Source organism: Cyprinodon variegatus, unplaced genomic scaffold (assembly GCF_000732505.1).
Source record: "Cyprinodon variegatus isolate N-32 unplaced genomic scaffold, C_variegatus-1.0 Scaffold112, whole genome shotgun sequence".
In the NCBI taxonomy this organism is placed as follows: domain Eukaryota; kingdom Metazoa; phylum Chordata; class Actinopteri; order Cyprinodontiformes; family Cyprinodontidae; genus Cyprinodon; species Cyprinodon variegatus.
The window spans coordinates 299,793-322,236 of NW_015150565.1; the positions used below are offsets into that span (position 1 = coordinate 299,793).

The 22,444-nt window shown below is 36.1% G+C and overlaps 1 protein-coding gene across 1 annotated transcript in view; it reads left to right on the forward strand.

Moving 5' to 3' along the window:
- LOC107084976 (ectonucleotide pyrophosphatase/phosphodiesterase family member 2-like) overlaps positions 1-22,444 on the forward strand; it is a 43,671-nt gene that overhangs the window by 15,190 nt on the left and 6,037 nt on the right. The window contains exons 11-24 of the mRNA XM_015375062.1: positions 970-1,042; positions 1,144-1,252; positions 2,494-2,619; positions 2,718-2,749; positions 2,854-2,981; positions 3,225-3,303; positions 3,599-3,686; positions 6,799-6,968; positions 7,077-7,134; positions 8,091-8,230; positions 10,267-10,408; positions 10,543-10,620; positions 15,655-15,787; positions 16,460-16,613. Of these exons, the coding sequence (XP_015230548.1) occupies positions 970-1,042; positions 1,144-1,252; positions 2,494-2,619; positions 2,718-2,749; positions 2,854-2,981; positions 3,225-3,303; positions 3,599-3,686; positions 6,799-6,968; positions 7,077-7,134; positions 8,091-8,230; positions 10,267-10,408; positions 10,543-10,620; positions 15,655-15,787; positions 16,460-16,613 (1,510 nt within the window). The remainder of the gene's footprint in view (positions 1-969; positions 1,043-1,143; positions 1,253-2,493; positions 2,620-2,717; positions 2,750-2,853; positions 2,982-3,224; positions 3,304-3,598; positions 3,687-6,798; positions 6,969-7,076; positions 7,135-8,090; positions 8,231-10,266; positions 10,409-10,542; positions 10,621-15,654; positions 15,788-16,459; positions 16,614-22,444) is intronic.

Genomic DNA, 22,444 nt, shown 5'->3' on the forward strand with positions numbered 1-22,444 from the left:
TTAAAGTTTTATGGATACACTCTCTAGTTGTGAATGCAGACAGAATTACCTCTTTCTAGCTCTTCAAAATTCCGCTTTTTTTCTTTGTCAGTGGGCTCAAACATTCCTTATGGTCAAGTATCTGGAATAACTGAATGACTTTGGAGTGTTCCAGATCTTAGGTGCCACAATAAAACTAAGTGCTATTCTAACTTAACTCTGTGGTTTAGTTTTAAAAATCCTGTTTAGAAGCATATCCCATTTAGTTTGTTAATCTTTAGCAAATAAACTAATGGCATAAGGAATGGAATTTACGAAAGCCGAGAGCAGTTTTCCTTTGCCTACTCGAGATAATGACATAACTATCTCGTTATCACGGTTAAACAATTTATTGATTTCTTGAGATAACGAGATGGTTAACCTGTATGAGTACTGAATGAGGCTGGCCAACAGCCCTGGATTCCAAGTCCATCCATGCCTACGGTGCCTCTAGTTGTGCATTTAGGTCGTGGTGGATGATTGGATTGCATGGAATACAGTAGAAACAAATATGACTCTTTTTTTAATGAAAATCTTTAATCTGGACTCATTTTGGGGGTTATTTGATTTTATACCTGGTTTAGGCGTAACACCGGGGCTGTTCAGAAGACACTCGGGTCTAAAGCGTCGGAGGCATAGGTCTAATTGCTCAAGAATCAGAGGATGTAATCAGTTTAACCACACACATCATCTCGTTATCACGAGAAAGCGGCTTTCGAGAAAAATAAGAACAATTATTTGTTTTCTCATGAAAACCACAGTGAAAAGGTATCTGAGGGAGACAACAGTTCTCAGCTTCCGTAGTAATTAGTTGTGAACGGTGTAAAAGTAAATCTGAGACTCTAAAACTATAATTTAAAAAATATATTTTATCTCACTCAATCCCAAATAGCTTCATTTTAAAGTCACTATGGATTATGTGAATGAATGATTTTATTTCTTACTCTGCAGGCCGTATGTCTATGCAGTCCACTCAGAGCAGCCGGATACCTTTGGTCACCGTCTCGGACCACTTAGTAGCGAGGTTTGTATATAACCTGAAAGACATTTTTTTTTCAAAAAGTGTCTCTGTATAGAATTGTTTAATATGTTTTTAAATGTTTTGATGATGTTTCTGGCCTTTAGCTGGACAACCCTCTGAGGGAAGTCGACAACATCATTGGTCAGCTTATGAATGGACTCAAACAGATGAATCTACACCGATGTGTCAACGTCATCATTGTAGGGGATCATGGTACTTCAGACTTCCATCTGATAGAGCACTAAGTCACACCTGTGGTAAACAGATGCACCTGAACACCAAAGGGCGGGGTGCCTCTGGACCAAAGAACCAAACTGGTGTTCGTATGACCAATAGCTTTTTGGATTGCTATTGAACCTCGGGTCTTATGCTACGTTCACACCGCAAGCGGCAGGAGCAGCAAAAACGCGCGTGCTGCTTCATTTTTTATGCTTGTAGAAGTTAAGTTCTGACGCGCAGTTGAAGAATCTTTGCTGCCCTAGCTGCACCGTCGAAAAGTGGGTCTGATGCGCATTGGGCAGAGCTACCATTTACTTACTTCGCCTGTAACAATGGCAGTTATATTTGCTGTTATAAAAGGGTAAAACATAGTTTTAATATGCTTTTAAGTGAAAAAACTCCACCTATAAACTTCATCTCTGCAGTCAGTTCATCCAGATTACCATCCTGCCTTCAAATATTATTCCGCTGACGGAGCCGCTCAGACCCCCATTGTTACTAGGAATTACGTTCAACAGCAGCCTCTGGCCCGGTCGCCTCTTTGTGGTTTTCCACTACCGTTCGCCGCAGCTGGAAGTAGATATTAAAATCCAGGATAATAAAATATATAACATATTTTGACGACAGATTTGCCGACAGATTACGACATTTTGAGTTAATTAAGCTGTAATAAACTGTTTCAGATTGATCATAGCTATCTGCATCAGTAGTGCTGTGTCTGTCTCCCTGCTAGCTCCCAAATCAGCTTCTCTGATTGGTTGATGTGGCGTGCGAGCAGCAGAAGTTCAATTTGTCCAACTCCAGCAGCTGCTGCTTCTGAAACTCATTGGGCGCGTCAGATGCCCAGAAGCTCATGATGCGCTGCTTCAGCTACTGAGACGTACTGCTCCTGCCGCTCCAAACGCTCTGTAGGTCCTTTTGCTGCTCCAAGATGTGCGTCAACCATTGACTTTGCATGTAAACTAGCTGTTTCTGCTACCTGTCCTGCTTGCGGTGTGAACGTATCATGAAACTGTCCAGGGCAAAGAGCCATATTGCTTAATTTCAAAGTTTCCACAAGTCAGAGTGAAATTGTCATTAGGTCAAAGATTTAACATTTATTTAAAAATGCTTGACTTCATTGTTTTCAATCTCAATAGCCAAAAACATTTTCTCTATGTGTTGTATTTTATACATAACTAGGGCAGATTTATATGTAACACAGGTTGCATAAATGTGACATTATTTTCTGTCAGGTATGGATGAAGCCCACTGTGACAGGACAGAGTTCCTCAGCAGCTACCCTCTAAATCTAGATGAAATCATCCTCATCCCTGGTGCCATTGGTAGAATACGTCCCCGTGACCCCAAATCAGCCACATGTAAGAGAAGAGTGATCGGAAAAAACTGTATGATATGAAATAGTTTCAAAATAAAAACAATCTTCATCATTCTTAATTTTCTTTTTTTTTTTTTACAGATGACCCAAAGGTTGTGGTTGGAAACCTTACTGTAAGTACATAATGGAGTAGTGATTGTCTTAAGTTTGTGCATTTGTTCATCTTTAGGAAAACACAACATGATCCAGATTTTAACCTGCAGAATTTCTGTCTTAGTGTAAAATGCCTGCTCAGCACTTTAAACCATACCTGAAGCAGCATTTACCCAAGAGGCTTCACTACGCCAACAACCGCAGGATCGAGGATGTCCAGCTGGTGATGGAGAGAAAATGGCACATTGCTAAGTAACCAGAGACAAAGTTATACTGCGATGTAGGGAGATAATAAAGCACGAAAGCTTGAGGATTTATGCTCCAGATTTAAAATGTTGATTAATGGATTCTACGAGATGTAGATCCCATCTGCCTTAATCAGAATCTTATATTTTAAGTGAGCAAATAATAAATCATGTTGTGTTTTAAGTCAAATAAATTATTTTGGCTTATATGGCAACGATTTTCAGTAGCAAAAACAAAAATGTTTTTCAGAAAAATGCCAGAAAAACCCAGAACTCCATGCTTTTTCTTCGGTGACCATGGCTTCGACAACAAGTATACAAGCATGAGGGTAAAGAACCTTTGCCTTGTTGTTGGTTCATGTTTTAACCTGTGGCTTCATTTAAAAATGTTTGACCAATTGAAGAATTTTGACCACTGGAAGAAATTAAGCTACACATTAAAAGAGATCCAGATGAGGAGAGGTTTTTTGCCTTGTAAAGATTGACCATGGAAATGCATGTATGCCTTTGTCAGATCTCAGATAAAACAGCAGATCTAAGAAAAAGATTTGTTAAACATATTTATCTCTTTTTAATGTTTGGTTTGAGAATTAGACCTGAACTTGAACTTCTTCCTATTTGTAGACTATTTTTGTCGGCCATGGACCAAGCTTCAAATTTCAGAAAAGTGTTCCAGAGTTCGACAACATAGAGTTATACAACGTCATGTGTGGTAAGAAATAATCTCCCTTAAAAGAAAAGCTTTGAGCCTAGAATTATTGAAATTCACAATTCTTTAAATTTTTGTTTTGCTAAGTGTCAGAACACCCTGTGAGGAGGAATCAAAGCTAAACAGTCCCTCTCAGATTTTTGCTGCAGATGTTTATGGAATATAAAACAGCAAAAACAAATAGTTTATTTCTGATTATGTTTAATGTGTAAAACTAAAGAAAACGTGACGCCATGTTGGTAAATATCACAATTTTTTAAATATAAAATCCTTCCTTATTAATTCACAGCAAATTACTCAGTGTTTATTCCTGTTTCTCTCCTACACATGGGCTTAGCTTTTACTGTGTCAAACTGTATGTGCTTTCTCTCATCCCTTTTGATATCAAAACCAGCTCAAAGTTCATCTTCTTAACTGTGGCCTTCCATGACTAAGCCACCTTTGGGGCTAGTTTATCTTTCCTAACATAGAATGTATTCCTGGATCAGTACTTATGTTGCTTTTTTATAGGGCAAGACTATGAAATTATTATACAAATTATCATACAACTTTTTCTTTTAAGATGACCAACATACCAACTTAAAATACATCAAAAGAAGAGAGACTTTGAATAAATGAACAAGTTTATGAAAAGTAAAGACTATCACCATAGTGCAAATATACTTATGTCGTGACACTAGAGATAATGAAATTTAATGAAACTCCTGAGTAAAATATTTACAAGCCACTGCAATGTTTTTCAAATAAAATGTATTCATGTATTCATTTCAAATATTGACTGGTCTGATAAAATAAAAGAAAAAATAAAACACACATAAACTTACTTTAGTTTATAAAATATAACATTGAACACTAGAATAATATAATCCAAACTCTAGATCAAAATCTGTCATAGAGCTGCAAATGTAGTTCAAGATATTATCTGTGCAATCTATGATGAAACAATAAATAATCGTTATACAAGGAGTCAAGTCAAGTCAAGTCAGCTTTTATTGTCATTTTCTACATATGTACAAGACATACAAGGGAAATGAAATTACGTTTACTCTCTGCAATATACAAATATACAAGAAATATACAAGACTGACATTTAAAAACTGACATAAAGTGCGGGACATGACAGGTAAGAGTGGTAAGATAAATATAAGTATGAAATATAAACATTACAATAAAAAGCAATAAAAACAGCAGCAATAGTTTGTTCCAGGCTGAGGTAGTGCAGGTAAGGTGCAGCTTTAACTGGTGCAAATGTAATGCGCCAAACATTAACTTGTTCAGTAATGCTGATGAAATAGGCTCACAAAGTTGCCTAATAAAAAGTAACAGATGTGACAAAGTAATGTAAATGCACAAAGCTATACAAACTGTTTCTGCTACAGGAAGACTATAGAGGTAGACTCGAATTATACTGAAAGCACTTCCGATATTTCACTAATAATGTAAGCAAAATTAATTATTGTTACATCCAAAAGAAAAACTAGAGTAAGACCATCATAGGGTTTTTGGCAGAAAGACGAGTTTGTCCAATTTGTCTGGTTGAAGGGTTGCTCTTTGGCATGTGACAATATTTGCCCCAGTGCTAAACACTGGCTCAGAGGGAGAACTTGTTGCAGGCATGCAAAGATATTTCTGAACAAGTTGACTCAATTTTGTAAAATTGACGTCATAAGCCTACGTACGCTTACACTGCATGCAAATTCCACAGCTGGAGCAAAGGATTCCCATGTTATCTCTATGTGGAAGGGCGGATCTTGGAGCCAACTATTGCCTCTTCCTGCTGGCACCCTTTCCTGGATGTGCCGCTCCGCTCTGCCTTTCTTTCCCGCTCTAGTGCACTGACTCCCCTACTCACTCTCTCGAGTGGTACCTTAGTTCCAGAGGGTGAAACAGCTGGCAGCCTGGTCTTTGTTCTGTTTTTTTTCATTTTCACCAGGTTCACGTTGAGCTGGATGCCGATTTTTCTGTCAGATGAGCATACCAGGTCAAACCAGCATACCCATAGTCAATACCTGTTTATCCCTTTAGTTTTGCACGAAAAATAGACTTAAAACTATTTAATTACTTACTTTCTGGTGTTTATTGAAGGGCATGGCGAATTGACCTTAAATTGTTTTGTTTCTTTGTACATGACTAAAGGGACACACGCCCGTCAAGGTAGATTAAAGTCTATTTTTCATACAAAACTAAAGGGGTAAACGCAAATCTGACGTCTTGCGCATGCGTACTGACTATAAGTACCGTATGCTGGTATGACGGGGTATACTGATCTGACTGAACACCGGTCACTTCTGAGTATCCAAAAAAATCCCTCTTGAATATGGCGCTAAGATTGTTTGCCCGGTTGCACCCATTTAACATTGAAGTCACAACTTAAGAGCGTGGGAAATTCCAACCTAAAGTAAGTCAATGTAAATGCACTAGACGCTTATAGATCGATCAGCGTTGAACGAATGAGGTTACGGTCTGCTCATCAAATGATGTTTTAGTCATAAAGGGAAACATTAAAAACATAGGTATAAAGAATTTTTTAATATATTTTTCCGTAACAACTTACATAATTACTCTTTAAGGCAACTATTGGCATTTTAAGATTTTTGCAGTGTCAGACGTGTAGTTTGGAAGATGTTCTTATATTGTCATATTCCCCACCTCTACTTTTGTCTGTCTGCTTCTGTACTCTTAAAACCCATCCTCTAAGCCTGATTCTGCGGGAGGTTTTTCCTGTTAAACGGAGTTTTTCCTCACCACTGTGGCTACATGCATGCTCTATGTTATGAGTTTTGTAGAATTATTTACACAATGCAAGTAAATACTACTGTTGTTACGTGCTCATGTAGGAGGAGCAAACTCTTAAGTCATGACTGTGTACCATGAACTGGGTTTCATTAGATTACTTTATAATAGTAGATACTGTTACTAGATAATCTGTTAGTATGTCCCTCCTAAGTGTCTTTAGATGCCATATGTTGTGATATGGTAATATAGAGATTAAACTGATTTTATTTAAATTGAAGACTCTTCTTGAAGAAACCTGCTTCCCCAAACATTATCATCTAGTGGATTTTTTTAGGCAATTTTACCGATTTTCTTTACTTTTTATTGTCTCTCACATCAGACTTGTTAGGGTTGAAGCCGGCTCCTAACAATGGAACACACGGCAGCTTGAACGACTTGCTGAAGAATCCACCATTCCAGCCCACCGTGCCAGAGGAAGTCACGCCTCCGTCACCAGCTTCTGACTCTGACATGGTGACTCATGATCTGGGCTGCAACTGTGAGGATGAGGTAATAGGAGGGTATCAAGGGCAATAACTAAATAGATAGATAAATAAATAAACTAAATGAACTTTTGAAACAAGTTTTTATATTCTTTCTCTTCCGTTCCTCCCCCAGAACAGGGTGGAGATCATTGAAACTTTTACTCCTGCACCAGATGGGGTATACAGCTACAGTGAGTTCCTTAACTGATGTCAATCTGAAGTATAAGAGCTATCCAAGCACATCTTGTAGAAAAGCAGTGATTAAGATGTCATGACTAAGCAAGTTAACATAAATTAAAATGGAGAGTTTCTATGACCAAGAAGAGTAAAAATCTAAAAAGCTAAGAACTTTAAAAAAGTTCCTATTAATCCTTCTACTTGTGACAAGACTGCACATACATATAATTTCTTTTGTAAACTTTCCTCATGTCATTTATGAACACAGAGTACAACAATAAAAATAGATCAAATTAACCATGAACTTTTCTCTATGAAGCTAAACCTCAATTACTTTAAAAACACAATTTGGTTATAACTCTGTTTCATAATTGCAACTTTATTTATTACCTATTATTATTATTATTATTATTTATTACTTTTTATCTTCATGAAATAAATTTTAGTCAAATTATAAAACATGACGTAGGGAAAAGAAAACATGTAGAAAAGGTGAGTAACCTGTTCAGACCGCGATTTCTTGCACAATATTTGGGGATTCGTTTCACAACCTTTAAACTGCACATCTGCAAAATTCTCTCCAGGTTTACAGGAGGTTGCAAAGTTGTGGGGTGTCTTTGCATTGGTAAATAGTAAAGGTCAAGGTGACTGAGACATAAAACAAAAAGCAGTTCCCGACTTTATAATACAATCAATAAAAGACAGCATGCATAAATATTTACTGGTTAATGAGTTACTGCAATCCTTCAGGACATGAGATCCAGGGACATGGCTTAGATTGATCAGATACTCAATTCTATATTTTTATCTTTTTTTTTTTAAACTATTTTCATCTACATTTTTTCAGTTTTCAAAGATTCAAGGCAAACATAAGAAATATCAGAAATTGTTTATTAAAGTAATTAAGAAAAAAAAATGTAAGTAATATGTAAGACAAACTTCATGTAACTTTATGTTTATATGTTTGCAGACAGAACCCATCTTCCCTTTGGACGCCCAGCAGTGATGTTCACCACCTGGTACAGTCTACTACATCATGTGGAGTTCATCAGTGGATACAGTAAAGAATTGGCCATGCCGTTATGGACCTCATACACTCTGCCCCAGCAGGTACACACACGAACTCCATAACAGTAGGCGGGGCTCATAAAAATATTTGCAACCTTCGAAATGTGTGCAGATGGAAGCTAATAATATATGTTCTGATTAGTTTAAAAAAACGGAAGGATTTAAAATGAAAATACTGGGTGACTATAATTTATCTTTAGGAGCTATCAGATAGAAAGATGTAAGGAAACCATTCAAAATGCCAATTACTGCCCACTTGCCCTCAGTAGTGATTAATTCTATATAGAAGACGAGTAAAACATGAACTTCATCAGAGAAAAGTCACTGTAAAATAGGCTTTATCAACATTTCATGGCACGCGATGATTAAAGAGTTCAGTAATTTGCCTAACTGTGCTAGTTTGTGTCTCCTAGATAATGAAATGCTCTTGAAAGATCACAGAGGTTTAAAGCTTTGAAGAATTAAATAAAGACATTTTACGATGCTCCATTTAACCTTCCTATTACATGCATTCTCCTGCTCTCACACATCAATGATCAGCTGATTAGTTTTCAGAAGGCATTTTTAAAAACATCTCATATTGCTGTGTTTCCATTTTCATCGTTTACAAAAACCTCATTTATGTTGAAAATACATACAGAACATCTATAGCACATCTTGGTGATTAGTTAAGATAAGATGTTTTTTTTTTTTTTATAGGAAAATAATTGGATTTTTCAGTTTCTAGCCTGTCATTCCCAAACTAGTCCAGAACATATTTTATTCAGCATTTCATGTTACGTCAAGACCCCAAACCACTTTCTTTTGCCTAGAAAACAAGATAATAATATATCTAAATCAATAGTTAGCTCCTCTTTATTAAAATGTTAACTCAATATAAACAACAGAAGTCAGATTTATTATCTGCCATTTTCGTTGAGGTAACATTAATATTATAGTTTTTTTAATATAACATACAATAAACTACAATCAAATACAGTAACTACGATTATTTTTGCTAAGTTTCTTCTGTCGTTATGATCTTTCCACTATTCTTTGCTCTCTGTGTCTCAGATGTCAGATTCAAGCATCAGTAAATGCTACAGTAAATCCAATATGGCAAATATAGCAATCCCTTTAAACATTAAAACTAAGGAGTCATTGGTAATTGTATAATGCAAAAAAAGGTATTACTTTGCGAATAACCTTATCTTAATTTTGTATTGAGGCAGTTAAGATCAAAGAACTAACATAAACAGTATGTGTAGATAATTTTCAGGTCAACTATTTTTCCAAATGTCAAAAATAGAAAAGCTGTTCCTAATTTAAGTTAAAATAATGCATCAGCAATAAATTCTCTTTCATCTTTAGTGAGATACATATAGTTTAAACATTTTTTAACACCAGTAACAAATAGGAATAAAGTCTTTATGGGGACTTTATGGGGTGGGTTAATTATTTTTAAAAATTGAAAGAAGGATCTTCTCTTGTATAATATTCTAAAAAGCAGAAAGTATCACTTAAGCCAGGGAAGGCTATGTTCTCTGCAAGGAAATAACTGAAATCAAATAACATGGTTAAGACAACATTATGGGCAGCTTCTGACTTTCAGCCTTTACTTTACTCACCCTGGGTGATTAAAAACACAACCGGGGGGTGCTAATTACACATTGCATAACAGTTTTTCCTGGCTTACATCATGTTTAGGTCACGGCATAACACGTTTGGAGCATTAAGGCTTTAAACATAAACTTAAACAGAAGTTGAAAAACAAAGAGAGTCTGTCTCTGAAGGTGTGAACTCATATTCCCTGATGTTTAAGGACAGTTTTTTCAGGTTTACAAGAAACCTACTCACTAATTAGCTTTAGTAAATTGCACACTTTAAAACATGGATTCTTTGAAAAGGACTGACGGCTTGCATGAGTGTGAAGCCAGAAATAACAGCATTGCTTTTTCAATGCCCATTTCTGCATGAAATATAATATATTTTACATCAGTATTTTATTTTGGAGATTTCCTTTTTTTTTTCTATTGCTCCCACTGTTTTATATTTGTCTCTCACACATGGATGGATTTTTTAATTTTTATTTTTTAAAGGAGGATCCGGCTCCCGTTCCAGAAGTTTCACCCTCTAATAACTGTGTCAGGGTTGACCCAAGAGTGTCTTCAGCTCACAGCCAGAGCTGCACAGGCTATAACCACAACAGCCACCTCACCTATGGCTTCCTCTTTCCCCCGGGTAAAACTGCATACCGGATGAAGCATACTCTGTAGCATACTCTGTAAACTTTTTTTTATTTATTTAAAAAGGAACAATGCATGGTTTAAATGTCCATTTAAGCAGCACTTTCATTACTGTTTTTATGTCAACAGATTTTGCAACATCTTCTGAATCCAGATATGATGCTTCACTCATCACCAACACTGTCCCTATGTACCCTGCTTTTAAAAGTAAGTAATGCCCTTTTTACGCCACAGTTTTATAAAGTTGTGTTTCTATGAGCCATTTATTTAATTGTAGTAAGAACTTAAATGTGGTAAGGCTTGACTTGTGATATATTTGGTATTTCAAATGAATTCCAGTTTGAAAAAAGCATCACTACAAAAGCTCTGTGATGAAATGAACCCATATCTACAGTCAGACCATCCATTTAAGCTTAAAATAGCACTGAATTCTGACAATGATTAATTAATCATTAACACCTTAAAGTCCCAGCACTAATCATCCATACATCCATTTTTTCATCATGCTTATCCCAAGCGGGGTCACAAGGGATGCTGGTGCCTATCTCAAGTTGTCAATGGCCAAGAGACAAACAACCATTCACAACAATTTGGAGAAGCCAATTAACCTAACACTTATATTTTTTGACTGTGGGAGGAAGCCGGAGTACCCAGAGAGAATCCCACACATGCTCACGGAGAACATGCAAACTCCATGCAGAAAGACTCCAAGTCGGGAATCGAACCCAGATCCTTCTTGCTACAAAGCAGCAGTGCTACCCACTGTGCCACTGAGCAAAGTAAACATTTTGCAAATGTGAATTTTTACATGGACTTTCACTTTGACAATGTGCCTTTGTGGAATAGTACTAAGATCACTCTTTTTTTTAAACCAGCAGTTTTTGACTAAAATTAAAGCAGGAGACTTTAGGGAAGCACCACATGCTCATCTGTGTTGTTGTGTTGGCTTGTTTCTCTTCTAGAGGCCCTGGGTGTCTTGTTTGGGAACAGTTTAAAAGTAAGGGCATTTTAAATGAACATCTGGTGGCCATTCCCTGAACATGAGAACAAGTCTTCTTTGTATTTTTCAGCAGAATAGAGATGCAATTTTATCTCATTCCCCAAAGCTAGGGCTTAAATAAAACCAGAAAAAAGAGGTTTAAGGGATATTGTGCCAGAACTCTGGATGGTTCAAAGATTGTAGATTGAGGAATGGCTGAAAATTCATTGTTTGATTTTCCAAGCCTGTAAAATGTTGTCAAGGAGGATAATACTGTACACCACAAGTCAAAATAAACTAAGTAAACATAGAAAAAAAGGTTTAAAAATATCTATTTATTAGGGCTCTAGCCAACAGGTTGACCAAAATTCAGCTGAGTCAACGCACCTCTGGACAACTCTAAAGTTGCCTCCTCGGCCCGACCTGCATGCCAGCGTGCTCACTCTATGCAAACCTGGTGTCTTATTGGCTTATTCTATGGGCTTAGTATAGCACACTACAAAAAAAGCTGGATTAGACTGCCCTAATATTACCAGCGCAGTCTCCACAAACATATTATTCATTGTATTACTTTTATATAAATGGGCAGATATCGTAAGTTTTACTTCTTCCTGCTCCCTTCAAATAATGATCTGGCTACATGAATGTGTTAGAAATTAATGAGTTATGTTTTATTGAATTGAATAAATAGACTGAACTAAATAGTTTAGTTTACAGTTTCACCACCTACTTTAAGTGTTGCGCACTGATGAGAGTTGCTTCTCGAGGCTTTTTTGTCTCCCCTGAGCCTTGGTTCCTGCATAACCTAACAGGACACCAACTCATAATAGAGCCTCTTTCTCTGATTGGTTGTTGTCGAGCAGCAAAATTTCAGATTTTCTGACTCTAGTGTCGGCTGCTTCTGAAGGGTGTGACGCGCCTTATAGTAGCAGCTGTTCAAAATGGCCCTTCCCAGTAAAACAGCAGCCGAATGGCAGCCCACTTCCCTGCAACTCAAAGCAAAATCACCTCCAACTTCCAGCCACTGGAGTGACCCCCTCCTTCTCCTGGGCCTGCTTATTTTTTTCTATATGAATTCACTCTTTCACTAAATTACAGGGTCTGACCAGAAAAAGGCTCTTTTCTTAAGATCTTAATGCCCACAAATCATGACAGAAATAATATTTTAGTACAATGATTGATGTTTAAAAAGGAATTGTAGGGGATCAGCCAAGGGCCAAACAATAAAAATGGCTTCTACTGTAGATGCTCATGAGATTTTGTACTGCTCAACAGCTTCAGATGCTTCAAGATGAGCTGCACCAGCTGCTCAACATGAGCTGCAGGACCTTTTGATACACCTTCATACACTTCAGCCATATAGTTTGCATGTAAATTGGCTTCTCCTGCTGCTCAACTTGTATAGACATATACGTGAAAATAAGTGGAAATGTGTACTGGATTTAGATATAGGATCATTCTTAAATGGTTTTGTTTTTAAGGGAGCTAATACATGTGAAAGCTAGCTTTGTTTTAGTATATAGGGCAAATTGAGAGATTTAGATTTATATGTAATGCGATAGAGTGACTGGGTCTTTTAGATGAAATCTGTTTCTTCCAGGAATTTGAATAACAAAACAAAAAAAAATGTTCCCCACAAAAACATTCATTTTTTCAAAGAGTGGTAGATTTTAGTATCCTTCCTTTTTTTCCTTTGCATCAGTGACAATCAGTGGTGTCACATGAGGCAAAGGACTGAAAGACGGTGACATCAGAGGACATACTGATACCCATTGTTTATGTAGAGAGAGGACTTATGAGCACACAACACAGCCTCTCTCTTTGAACCAAAACACAACTCAGCCAAATAATTCATTATTGTCATCCGATCTATTTCTATGGAGAGAGTTGTTTATTTGTATTAAGGCTGTAAAATGTTCATCGGTCTTTTACTCTTCATTTAAGAGGGTGAGATTTAGCACTGACATATAAAATAGATATAAAGAACACTGGTGACATTAGGTCTGAGTGAGGACAGGCTGATACCCATTGTTTATGTGGAAAGAAAGGACTCATCAGATTAAACAAGCACTTCCTGATGCACAAACGGATCATTTATTGTCATCAGTTCTGAGTGTGTGTTTGGGGCAGTGGGGTTAAATGCTTTTAGATCAATGTTGCAAAAAATGTTTTTAAAGATAAAATTCCAGTTCACCCATGATGAATAAATTCTGATCGCATGGTCCCCCGTTTTTTAAAACGCTGTTTCAGGCATCTGTAGTCAATGTCTACCGTATTGCAGATTTCAGGGACATTTGACATCACATTTAACCTGTATCGCCCGGGTCATCTTTTAAAAACGGTTAATTCATGGGTTTGAAATCACTTAAATAGTTAGTGCTTCAAGAAACTTAAACAATTTTGCTGAAGAACAGAAGGATATATGGGTCTTTTTGAGCATGTGAAGATGTTAGGTTTCAATAGTCAGCACTTAATGTAATGCATTTTTCCCTTTTACCAGAGGAGGGCAGTAAAGATCCATAAGCGCTTCTAAAAGAAGGTTTACTGTGTCAAACCTTTTTCTTACACTTGGTAATTATAATGAAGATATGCTTCTCTTAAAGATATAGAGTAGGATTTTTGTGAATTTTTGAAAAAAGATCTGCCCTTTCCCCTTAAAAAAAAAAAAAAAACAAAAGCTATTAGGAGAGAACGCCTATTAAACACGTGCGAGAGCGTGCACAAGCCAATTTCTCTTTGTGCACACTCTGTTTAAAAGTTGCTGTTTCCATCACTCATACAAGCTTACTTCCTAAAAGAAGAATTGCAATTTTTCCACTATATCAGACTTGGGACGACCACGTAGGACAGTGTTATTTGAAGATATCACCAGAATGATTGACATTAAGGAGGACACCTTATTTTGATGATCCATCCGGAAAAAGAACATCCTCCACTATACCTTTAAGGACTACTCGATTCCCCCTCTTGCCCCTTAAAAAAGCCCCCCCCTTTTTTTTTTATCACTGTTTTTTTTTCACTGATTCACTGTTTTTTATTTAAGAACAAATTTCAAAGCTGGGAAACAGGAACATTACAAAGTCAGTGATCAATACCCACCAGCCCCACCCCAACCTTAGTTACAAATCACATGACCCAATACACATAAAAAAAAGAAAAAAAAAAGAAAAAGGACAAAGCATGTGAGACATCTTATTGCGCATGATTCGCTAGCAAGTCTGAAACTCCCTTTGCAGTTTTTTCCCACATTTGCATGGTTGACACTCTTGCTGTATGGATTCTTGCAGTAGACAGTTCCATCATTACAACATCTTGAAAGTATAACAACCATTTTTTAATAGGAAGCCTGTGTTGTGGGAGCCATCTCTGAACAATTAGTTTTTTTGCTGCTGTTAGTCCTGCGAGCAACACTTTTCGCTGTTTCTCTGTACATTCAAACTATGAGCCGTTATTCAATAACAGCAAACTTGGTTGAAATGGAATCTCTAATTCTAATAATTCAGATAGATTAAAAGTCACCCTTTCCCAAAAAGACTTAACCTCTTAAAACAGACACCTTTAAAATCAAATCTGGTGTCACACTCTGTTTGCTGAGCCAGCTTTTTATGCTTAAATAGTTTGGACTCTGCACACGTACGTTACCAAATGTATATACTGTATGATCTTGTATTGTGAGAAAGTAAAATGTCTTGTCCTTTTTTACTTTTACAGTTTTATATTCCTTATTTCCTTTTACCTATTTTATTTGATTCTGTAATGCTGGAATTTGCACATTATGTATATTTCTGTTCGTCTGATGACATCATTTCTATGGAATCAACCAGACATTGCAATAACTTAGCTCAGCTTTTACTGTGGCTGACTGTATTTGCTGTCTCTCGTCCTTTTGAATATATATATGTGAGGAGTTATTCTATCTTGAACAGTAATCTTCCTTTAGAAATATTGTAGGACTATGTTTTTACATTTCTCTGATCTTTGCCCCTCAGACATTCATTTTGAAATTAGAAATAAGGAAAATGAATAAACACAGTAAATATATTGCGAAACTGGGGATTTCTGTCAATTATAAACATGTATTATATCCAATTAATGTAAATTAAAAATCTGACATTTAATGAGATTCGGTTTGTGGTGAAATATGTCGCTCTGAAATGTTTTTTTCTTATTCTGAAGTTGAACAGTTGAATATAAGATGTTTTCAAATGGATGGACCCCTCATTTCTTTTTTATTTAGTGTCTTTTTCTTTGTTTATGCACAGGAATTTGGAGTTACCTGCAGAGGACACTGCTAAGACTTTACAGTAACGAAAACAATGGTATTAATGTTCTGTGCGGGCCTATCTTCGACCATAACTACGATGGCCTTCGAGACACTATGGAGCAGATTAAAGAGTATGTTTTCTACAGTAGCTTTTACATGGAACAAACTGTGTTGCAGTGGTAGTTGATACCATATGTGAGATTAGAAGCTTGTCTATTTGGGAGGAAATATTGAATTATGTCCTAAGTTGAAAATATAACACAGCATATATTTGGTCTCATGCTTTAGCCTATAATCATTAGCCTTTAATGTTTTAAACGATACAAAAGAAGCAGTCATTACAATATATTGTATCGCCTGGATTTTATTTTTGTTTTCTTGTTTGAAATCATTTAACATCGGAAAGACAAACGTAGTATAATTATAAATGTCCTTATTTAAGAAAAATCCCATTGTTATAAGCTGAGAATTTCAATGAAGCAACTTTTTCATGATTTACAGATTAAGATAGGAGAACTGGAGAAATGATTGAGATGCAAAATGTGAATATCCAAAAAAAGAAAACAAGGATGTAATGCAGATGATCTGAAAGGGAATCAAACCATCCTTTACTTTTGTAACCTCTTTTGGCAAATTTTAGTTAGCTGCCAAATATGCTACAGATTTTAAACCAATTGAATGATTATTTTTGTAAGGGGAAGTAAATCACTGCTTTAATCACAATGCATTTAATACAATGCATGAAAAATGTTATAAAAAGCCCCATAATTTCCAACCTAAAGTCTGACTTTTATGTTTTGAAGGTATTCAGAAGAAGCACTGCCCATTCCTTCCCACTTCTACACCATTGTGACAAGTTGCCAGGAGATGAACCAGACGGTGGATGAGTGTGAAGGGGCACTTAAGGTGTTCTCCTTCATCCTTCCTCACAGGCCAGACAACAGTGAAACCTGCAATGTAAGTTCAAAATAACACCACCAGGAGGCAGCAATGTCCAAACTATCATCTAGAGCAGGAGTGTCAAACTGGTTCCAGAAAGGGCCGTGTGGCTGCAAGCAGTAGCACCAGACTCCATTCATCTCATCAAGTCATCATGTTCAGATTAGACTCACTTGATGAGATGAATGGAGTCTGGTGTGCTATTGTTTGGTTGGAAAGAAAACCTGCAGCCACACGGCCCTTTCTGGAACCAGTTTGACACCACTGATCTAGATTTTTGTTTAACTATTGACAGTATATCTGAGTATGTAATTGGGCTTAAAAGGCCTTAGGATTCAAATTAAAAGATTAGATTATATGCAACTATTATATCATTTTACTAGGATTCATAATTTTTATGTTTCGTAAAATAAAGATTGTGCAATTGTTCTGTTCAGGCATCTAACCCGCATACAAAAATCAACTCCCAGAAGACACTTAAAAACAGGTTTAACAAATTTATTAACAAACAGGGTGAAGGAGTAGATTCAAAAACAGCGGGTCTGGAGTTCTGGTCCTCTGAAAACCAGGGCATAGGGTTAAAACAGCAGGCAGGTTACCAATCAGAAATCAATTTGGCGTCCTGCACCCAGGTAATGAGGCTGATGATTTGCAGGAGCACCTGCACAGATGAGAATCCAAGAGGCTTTAGCAGAGTTCAATAGGTTAATAAGGTAAAAAAAAATATGAAATAGTTCTTTATTTTCATATTCTATCTCATTAACATGGAGTCCATGACTTTCTGTTTGTGCAGACACCCTTTTATGCATATTGTTTTCAGCAATGCCTACAAGAATTTTGTATTTTTTCATCTTAAAGTCAGGCATGGTGTATTGCCATTTTTAGATTGGAAGTCAACTGTCATACTAAATAGTCCCATGACATGCTAATTGATCTGGCTAATTTTTGGTCTTGATCTCTACTGTCTCCTACATATAGTTGCAAAATCAGCTCCACACAAACAGAATTTTTGTAATTTTATTTCCTCACAGTCACCTGAGCAAATGTGTGAGTAATATCTTTCCGTTAATGACACATGTGGAGTATTTGTCACTGAAGCTAGAAAAACAATTAACTGCTGACCTTGTGATTTCAAGTGTGGTATAATATGTCATGTGCTCTAACATCATGACAAACTGATCATGGTTCAACATTTTAAGGAAGAGCAACCCACATAACATGACATTTATATCCAACACAGGGATTCCTCGTCTTACTTGAATTGCAAAATAAACTGTAGCACAGACGGAATCCTCTTTACTTGAGGTTTTTGTTGTGATTTAATAGGGTTAAATGTTCGTAAGCATACCACTAGATCTAAAAGGAACTGTTGTCTTACCATCATATTTACTTTCTTTGTAGCTGCAGAGGCTATTACTGTCAAGCTAAACATGAGCTTCTTTTCTAATGCATGCAACAAGCAGTGGTGGAAAAATAGAACATAAAGAGAAAGTTTAGCAAAAGCATTTTAAAACTGGAATCAGAAAAGTCTCAATTAAGGACTCTGCTTTGGTGATTAGTTACAAATAGGTAAACAGGCAGCTGACATAAATAAATGTGGACATACATAATGTCAAATAAACAAATGCAAGTTTTACAATAATAAAAGGAAAATTGAACATATGCTAAAACTAACATTACTATGTTGTATTTTTTCTGCATTTTATGAGGTCCCTTGCAAACCCATTCATTGAACCACCAATGTGCCCACATATGATCACTAATGTCAGTCTATTTCCTTAGGATGTTTTTTTAGAAGAGAAAAAATTATTTTTGGAAAAAAAAAATTATATGATACTGATTTCTAAATGTTTACAAATAATGATTAAATGTGCCATGCATTTTTTATAATACTTTGCAGAACCACAATTCATACAGTCAGCTTTGCAAACAAATATGACAAATACAGATTCTCTAATTGTTTTGTACATCTTGATCCTGAAACTTTGATTGTTCTTTTTAATGTTGAGCAGAATTGGAGAAAACCAGTGAACAGCAGTTTTTAACTCTTACCGGAGATTCTCAGTTAGATTTGGGCCATAGATTAAGCAATGCATATTTCCATTGTAGATATGACGGTACAATTAGGGTTTTTTCTTCCTCTACTTCCCTAAAAGTTTTAACCAGGTTTTCTTACATAATTGTCTACATTCAGCTTGATTCATCTTTTCAATTCTGACCAGCTTTGCTCTCCCTGGTAAAGAAAAAACCCTCATACTGCCACTACCAGAACTGCTGCATGCAGCATTTTCATGTAGTGTAAAAGTTCACCCTTGATCTCTGGGTAATAGATTTACTGACATATAATAGAAACAAGTACAATATTTACTCCACTTGAGCTCATGTTGGTATAAAGCAGAGGTCATGGATTAGCAGACCAGGGTCCGGATCTGGACCCACCTGCTGGCTAATCAATCTTCTAAACATGGTTTAGAACATTTACAAATTACTGTATGTTGTCTGACAACAGTATCTAACTTTACTTGTGTCGCTTCTCCTGTTAACATGGCTAAAGCTCTCCGGAGCATCCGGCACCAGGTTGCATGTGATACAAATTACCCAATGAGTTGCGTCAGTCTGGGTTGCTGCTGCTAGCTACTTTTAGACACAGCAGGCAAACCGGTGGCAAGCCGGGCGATGGGGAAGAAGGAAAAGATGAGAAAAAGAAAGCAGAGAAAGTGTGGACTGCTGGAAGTACTGCTGTGAACTGGTGAAAGCAGCATTCTCCACCATCAATATAATAAAAAATAAATATCGATCAAGGCTCACGAATGAGCACCTTGATATGTGCTTGAGAATAGCTTTTCAACCATTCAAACCCAGGTTTAAAAATCCTAGCAGGGCAGCGTTAAGTCCACTTCTCTGATTAAGCCATAAAAAAGAAAGAAAAAGAAAAAGAAAAAAAGGTCAGTTCAGATGTTTTATAAAGGATATGAAAGTCAGGAAATCGTCTATATACCGAACTGTGAAAGATTGTTTCAAAAAGCACTTTCGATTTTAAAATGGAAAAGTTTTCTATTTTTTTATTTGTTTTTATTAAAAAAGGCAAGGTATAACATGGATGCACAAACACTTGCATTTTATTTCAGTTTTAAATGCTGTTTAAAGTAACAGATTATAATTTTTAACGGCCTTTGACAATCAACTGGTCGTTGATTTTCTTTTTTTATTTTTTAATTGGTTACCCCTGATATATAACATACAATCTCAACAATTGAGCAAGTTCCAAGTATATGGAAGAAAGAAGGAACAGTTCTTTTCTCTAGTGCTGATGACTTCAGTTAGAAGGAATTTGTCAGATGATATGGAGTACAGTTTTTTGCATAGTCACCAGTGGGGGGGGTGCGTTCATAGACGTCTGACGTGTAGAGGACGTGACAGTTTTTACATAGGTTGGGTTACTTTCCAAGTATTTTCTGGTTTCTGTGGTGTCTAACTTTCCAGCAGCTTTTGCACTTTCTTTTAAGTAGACTGTTCTCTTTTCAGAGGCTGCAAAGGAATATCCAGAGCCTTTGCAGAGCACACAAGCATTTTTATAACCCATCTTGACACGTTTTGCATTTTAGTTTACCTTAAAATAAGCAAAAGCTTATTTGATCGCTGCTGCACTTTATAAATGAAAAGTTGATCTTCACTGCTAAGCTGCTGCTCATTCACTGCTGGAAAGCTGTATAATAGGATTTTATTTTTGAATACATTTTGTATGTACTTTGTGTATACAAAATTACAATAAAGCTTCTCTAAATCTAAGTCTATTCTGAGAAAGGAATAATATGTAAAGAAATGAGGATGACATCACTGTGTGATCTTAGTGGTTTCATCTTTACACCTATATTTATTGGTATCCTGGTTTAAGTTTCACTTGCTGTTTCAGTATGATCTTCTGTATTTCCTATAACCCTATCTTTTTAATGCAGTTCCCAGAAGTAGTTCAGTAAGAGAACATAGAAAGAAATCCGTGTTTACCCATGCAAAACATTTGCTTATTTATATAAAGCATGAGATGTTATTAATCTTCAAACTCATGGCAGTAATCGAAAAATAAACATGTGCTGCGTTGACCCAAAGAATAAACATGACGTAATTAGTACTAAATCAAAATTACAATTCATTTTATCTGAGAGGCTTCTTTGTAAACGAAACCAGCTCTGTGCGTGTTCTACATTCCAACCTTTGGTTTTTACACAGTTGTGACATAAGAAGACAAAATAACAGGAGAAAAAAATCAGGAGCAGTGGATGTCTCATCTTTAATTGATTTTTAATTAAAGTTAACTACTTTAAAGCTCACTGATTTGACTCAATTCAGTTTAAAAATTCTTTATTAATCCCAAAGGCAAACTGATTGTTGCAATTGCATTTATGGCTGAAACAACTAATTAAATTAATTTTGATTAATCGATTATTGAAATAAAGGTAAACTAATTTAGTAATCCATTAATCGTTAACTGGAGTATAGAGACTGTGAAAAATACTTTTAGCTGACAGAGTAATCCACCTAAAGCAGTAATAACCCAAATTGTAAAAAAATATGTAAACATTTTGCATTTAAGATTAAAAAAACAAACAAAAAAAAAACACTTTTTTTGTCTGTCAATAAGCTCTATCCAAAACTCCTCAACTGGAAAAGTTTTAGTTTCACCTGATTTAATTTTCTAAAAAAATCTTCTTTAAGGAACCTTTGGCTATCTGATCATCAATTAATCGAAAATATAAACATAATAATTGATTTGCAAAATAATCCTCAGTTGCAGTCCTAGTTGCATTTAACCCCTCTTCCCAGTAAGCTGCTTCTAATGCCTTGCCCAGAGACCCAGAGTTTCTGTGGTGCTTGAATGGGAAACTTGCAACCTTGCTCCAAATTCAGGAGTCATCAATCCCACAAATCTACTTTCCCATAAAAAACTGAGGTTGTCTGGGTAAAAACCAGGAATCCTAACCGCTGGATCATATGTGAGATGGAAAAGACATGCAAAGGATGAGGATGTCATGGGTGAGATGGAAGGGAAAAAAAGACACATAAAATAAGAATTTAAAACAAAGTTTAATTTATATAGCAAATATAATAAATTGGTTCAAATGACATTTAAAAGGCGGTCATAGTTGTTGGTAGCAGAGCTATTTGTTCACTCCTGCTTGACATCAGAATGACTTGAAGGTTAGAAATTAATGAAAATTTACTAAAAATATTTTACATGCACTGTAAAAAAGACACGTCTCCGTCTTAATATTTGCAATTCGGTAAAACAGAATATTTTAGTAATTCTTGCTCGGCTGAAACAGGAAAAGTCTTGTTTAAATTAAGGCCCTCTTAAGTCTTTTGTAATTAGATTAAAAAAGCAAGAGTGATTTCTTTAAGTTTGTACAGACTTTGTTTTGGTTAAAAATATATTTGATCAGCTTTGTAAGTAATTTAGTCCAACTTCTACAGACTTATCCACTGCCAGAAAACATATAAAATGGGGCCCATGACAGGATCCAGTGAAGCCAAATATTTTCTTTTTCTATGCTTAGACACGTACTATGTGCTAACAGGTTCCAGACATGCTTCGTTTTGAAAGGTTTCAAAATAAGGGTTGCATGTAAAGACATTCGCTTAGATCATATGTGATGCTTTAACTCCATGAACTCCCAGAAAGGATATTTAAAAGGTGGAGTCTCTTGTTATTAGGGTCTCTGGGTACTTGACAACCCTTAGCTTCAGAAAGAACCTTTAAAAAAGGAAATGGACCCAACCAGCGGGGTGTTAGTTTCCATTATAAGGAAGTGAAAAATAACTAACTATAGAGCAAAGGCCTCATTTATAGGTTA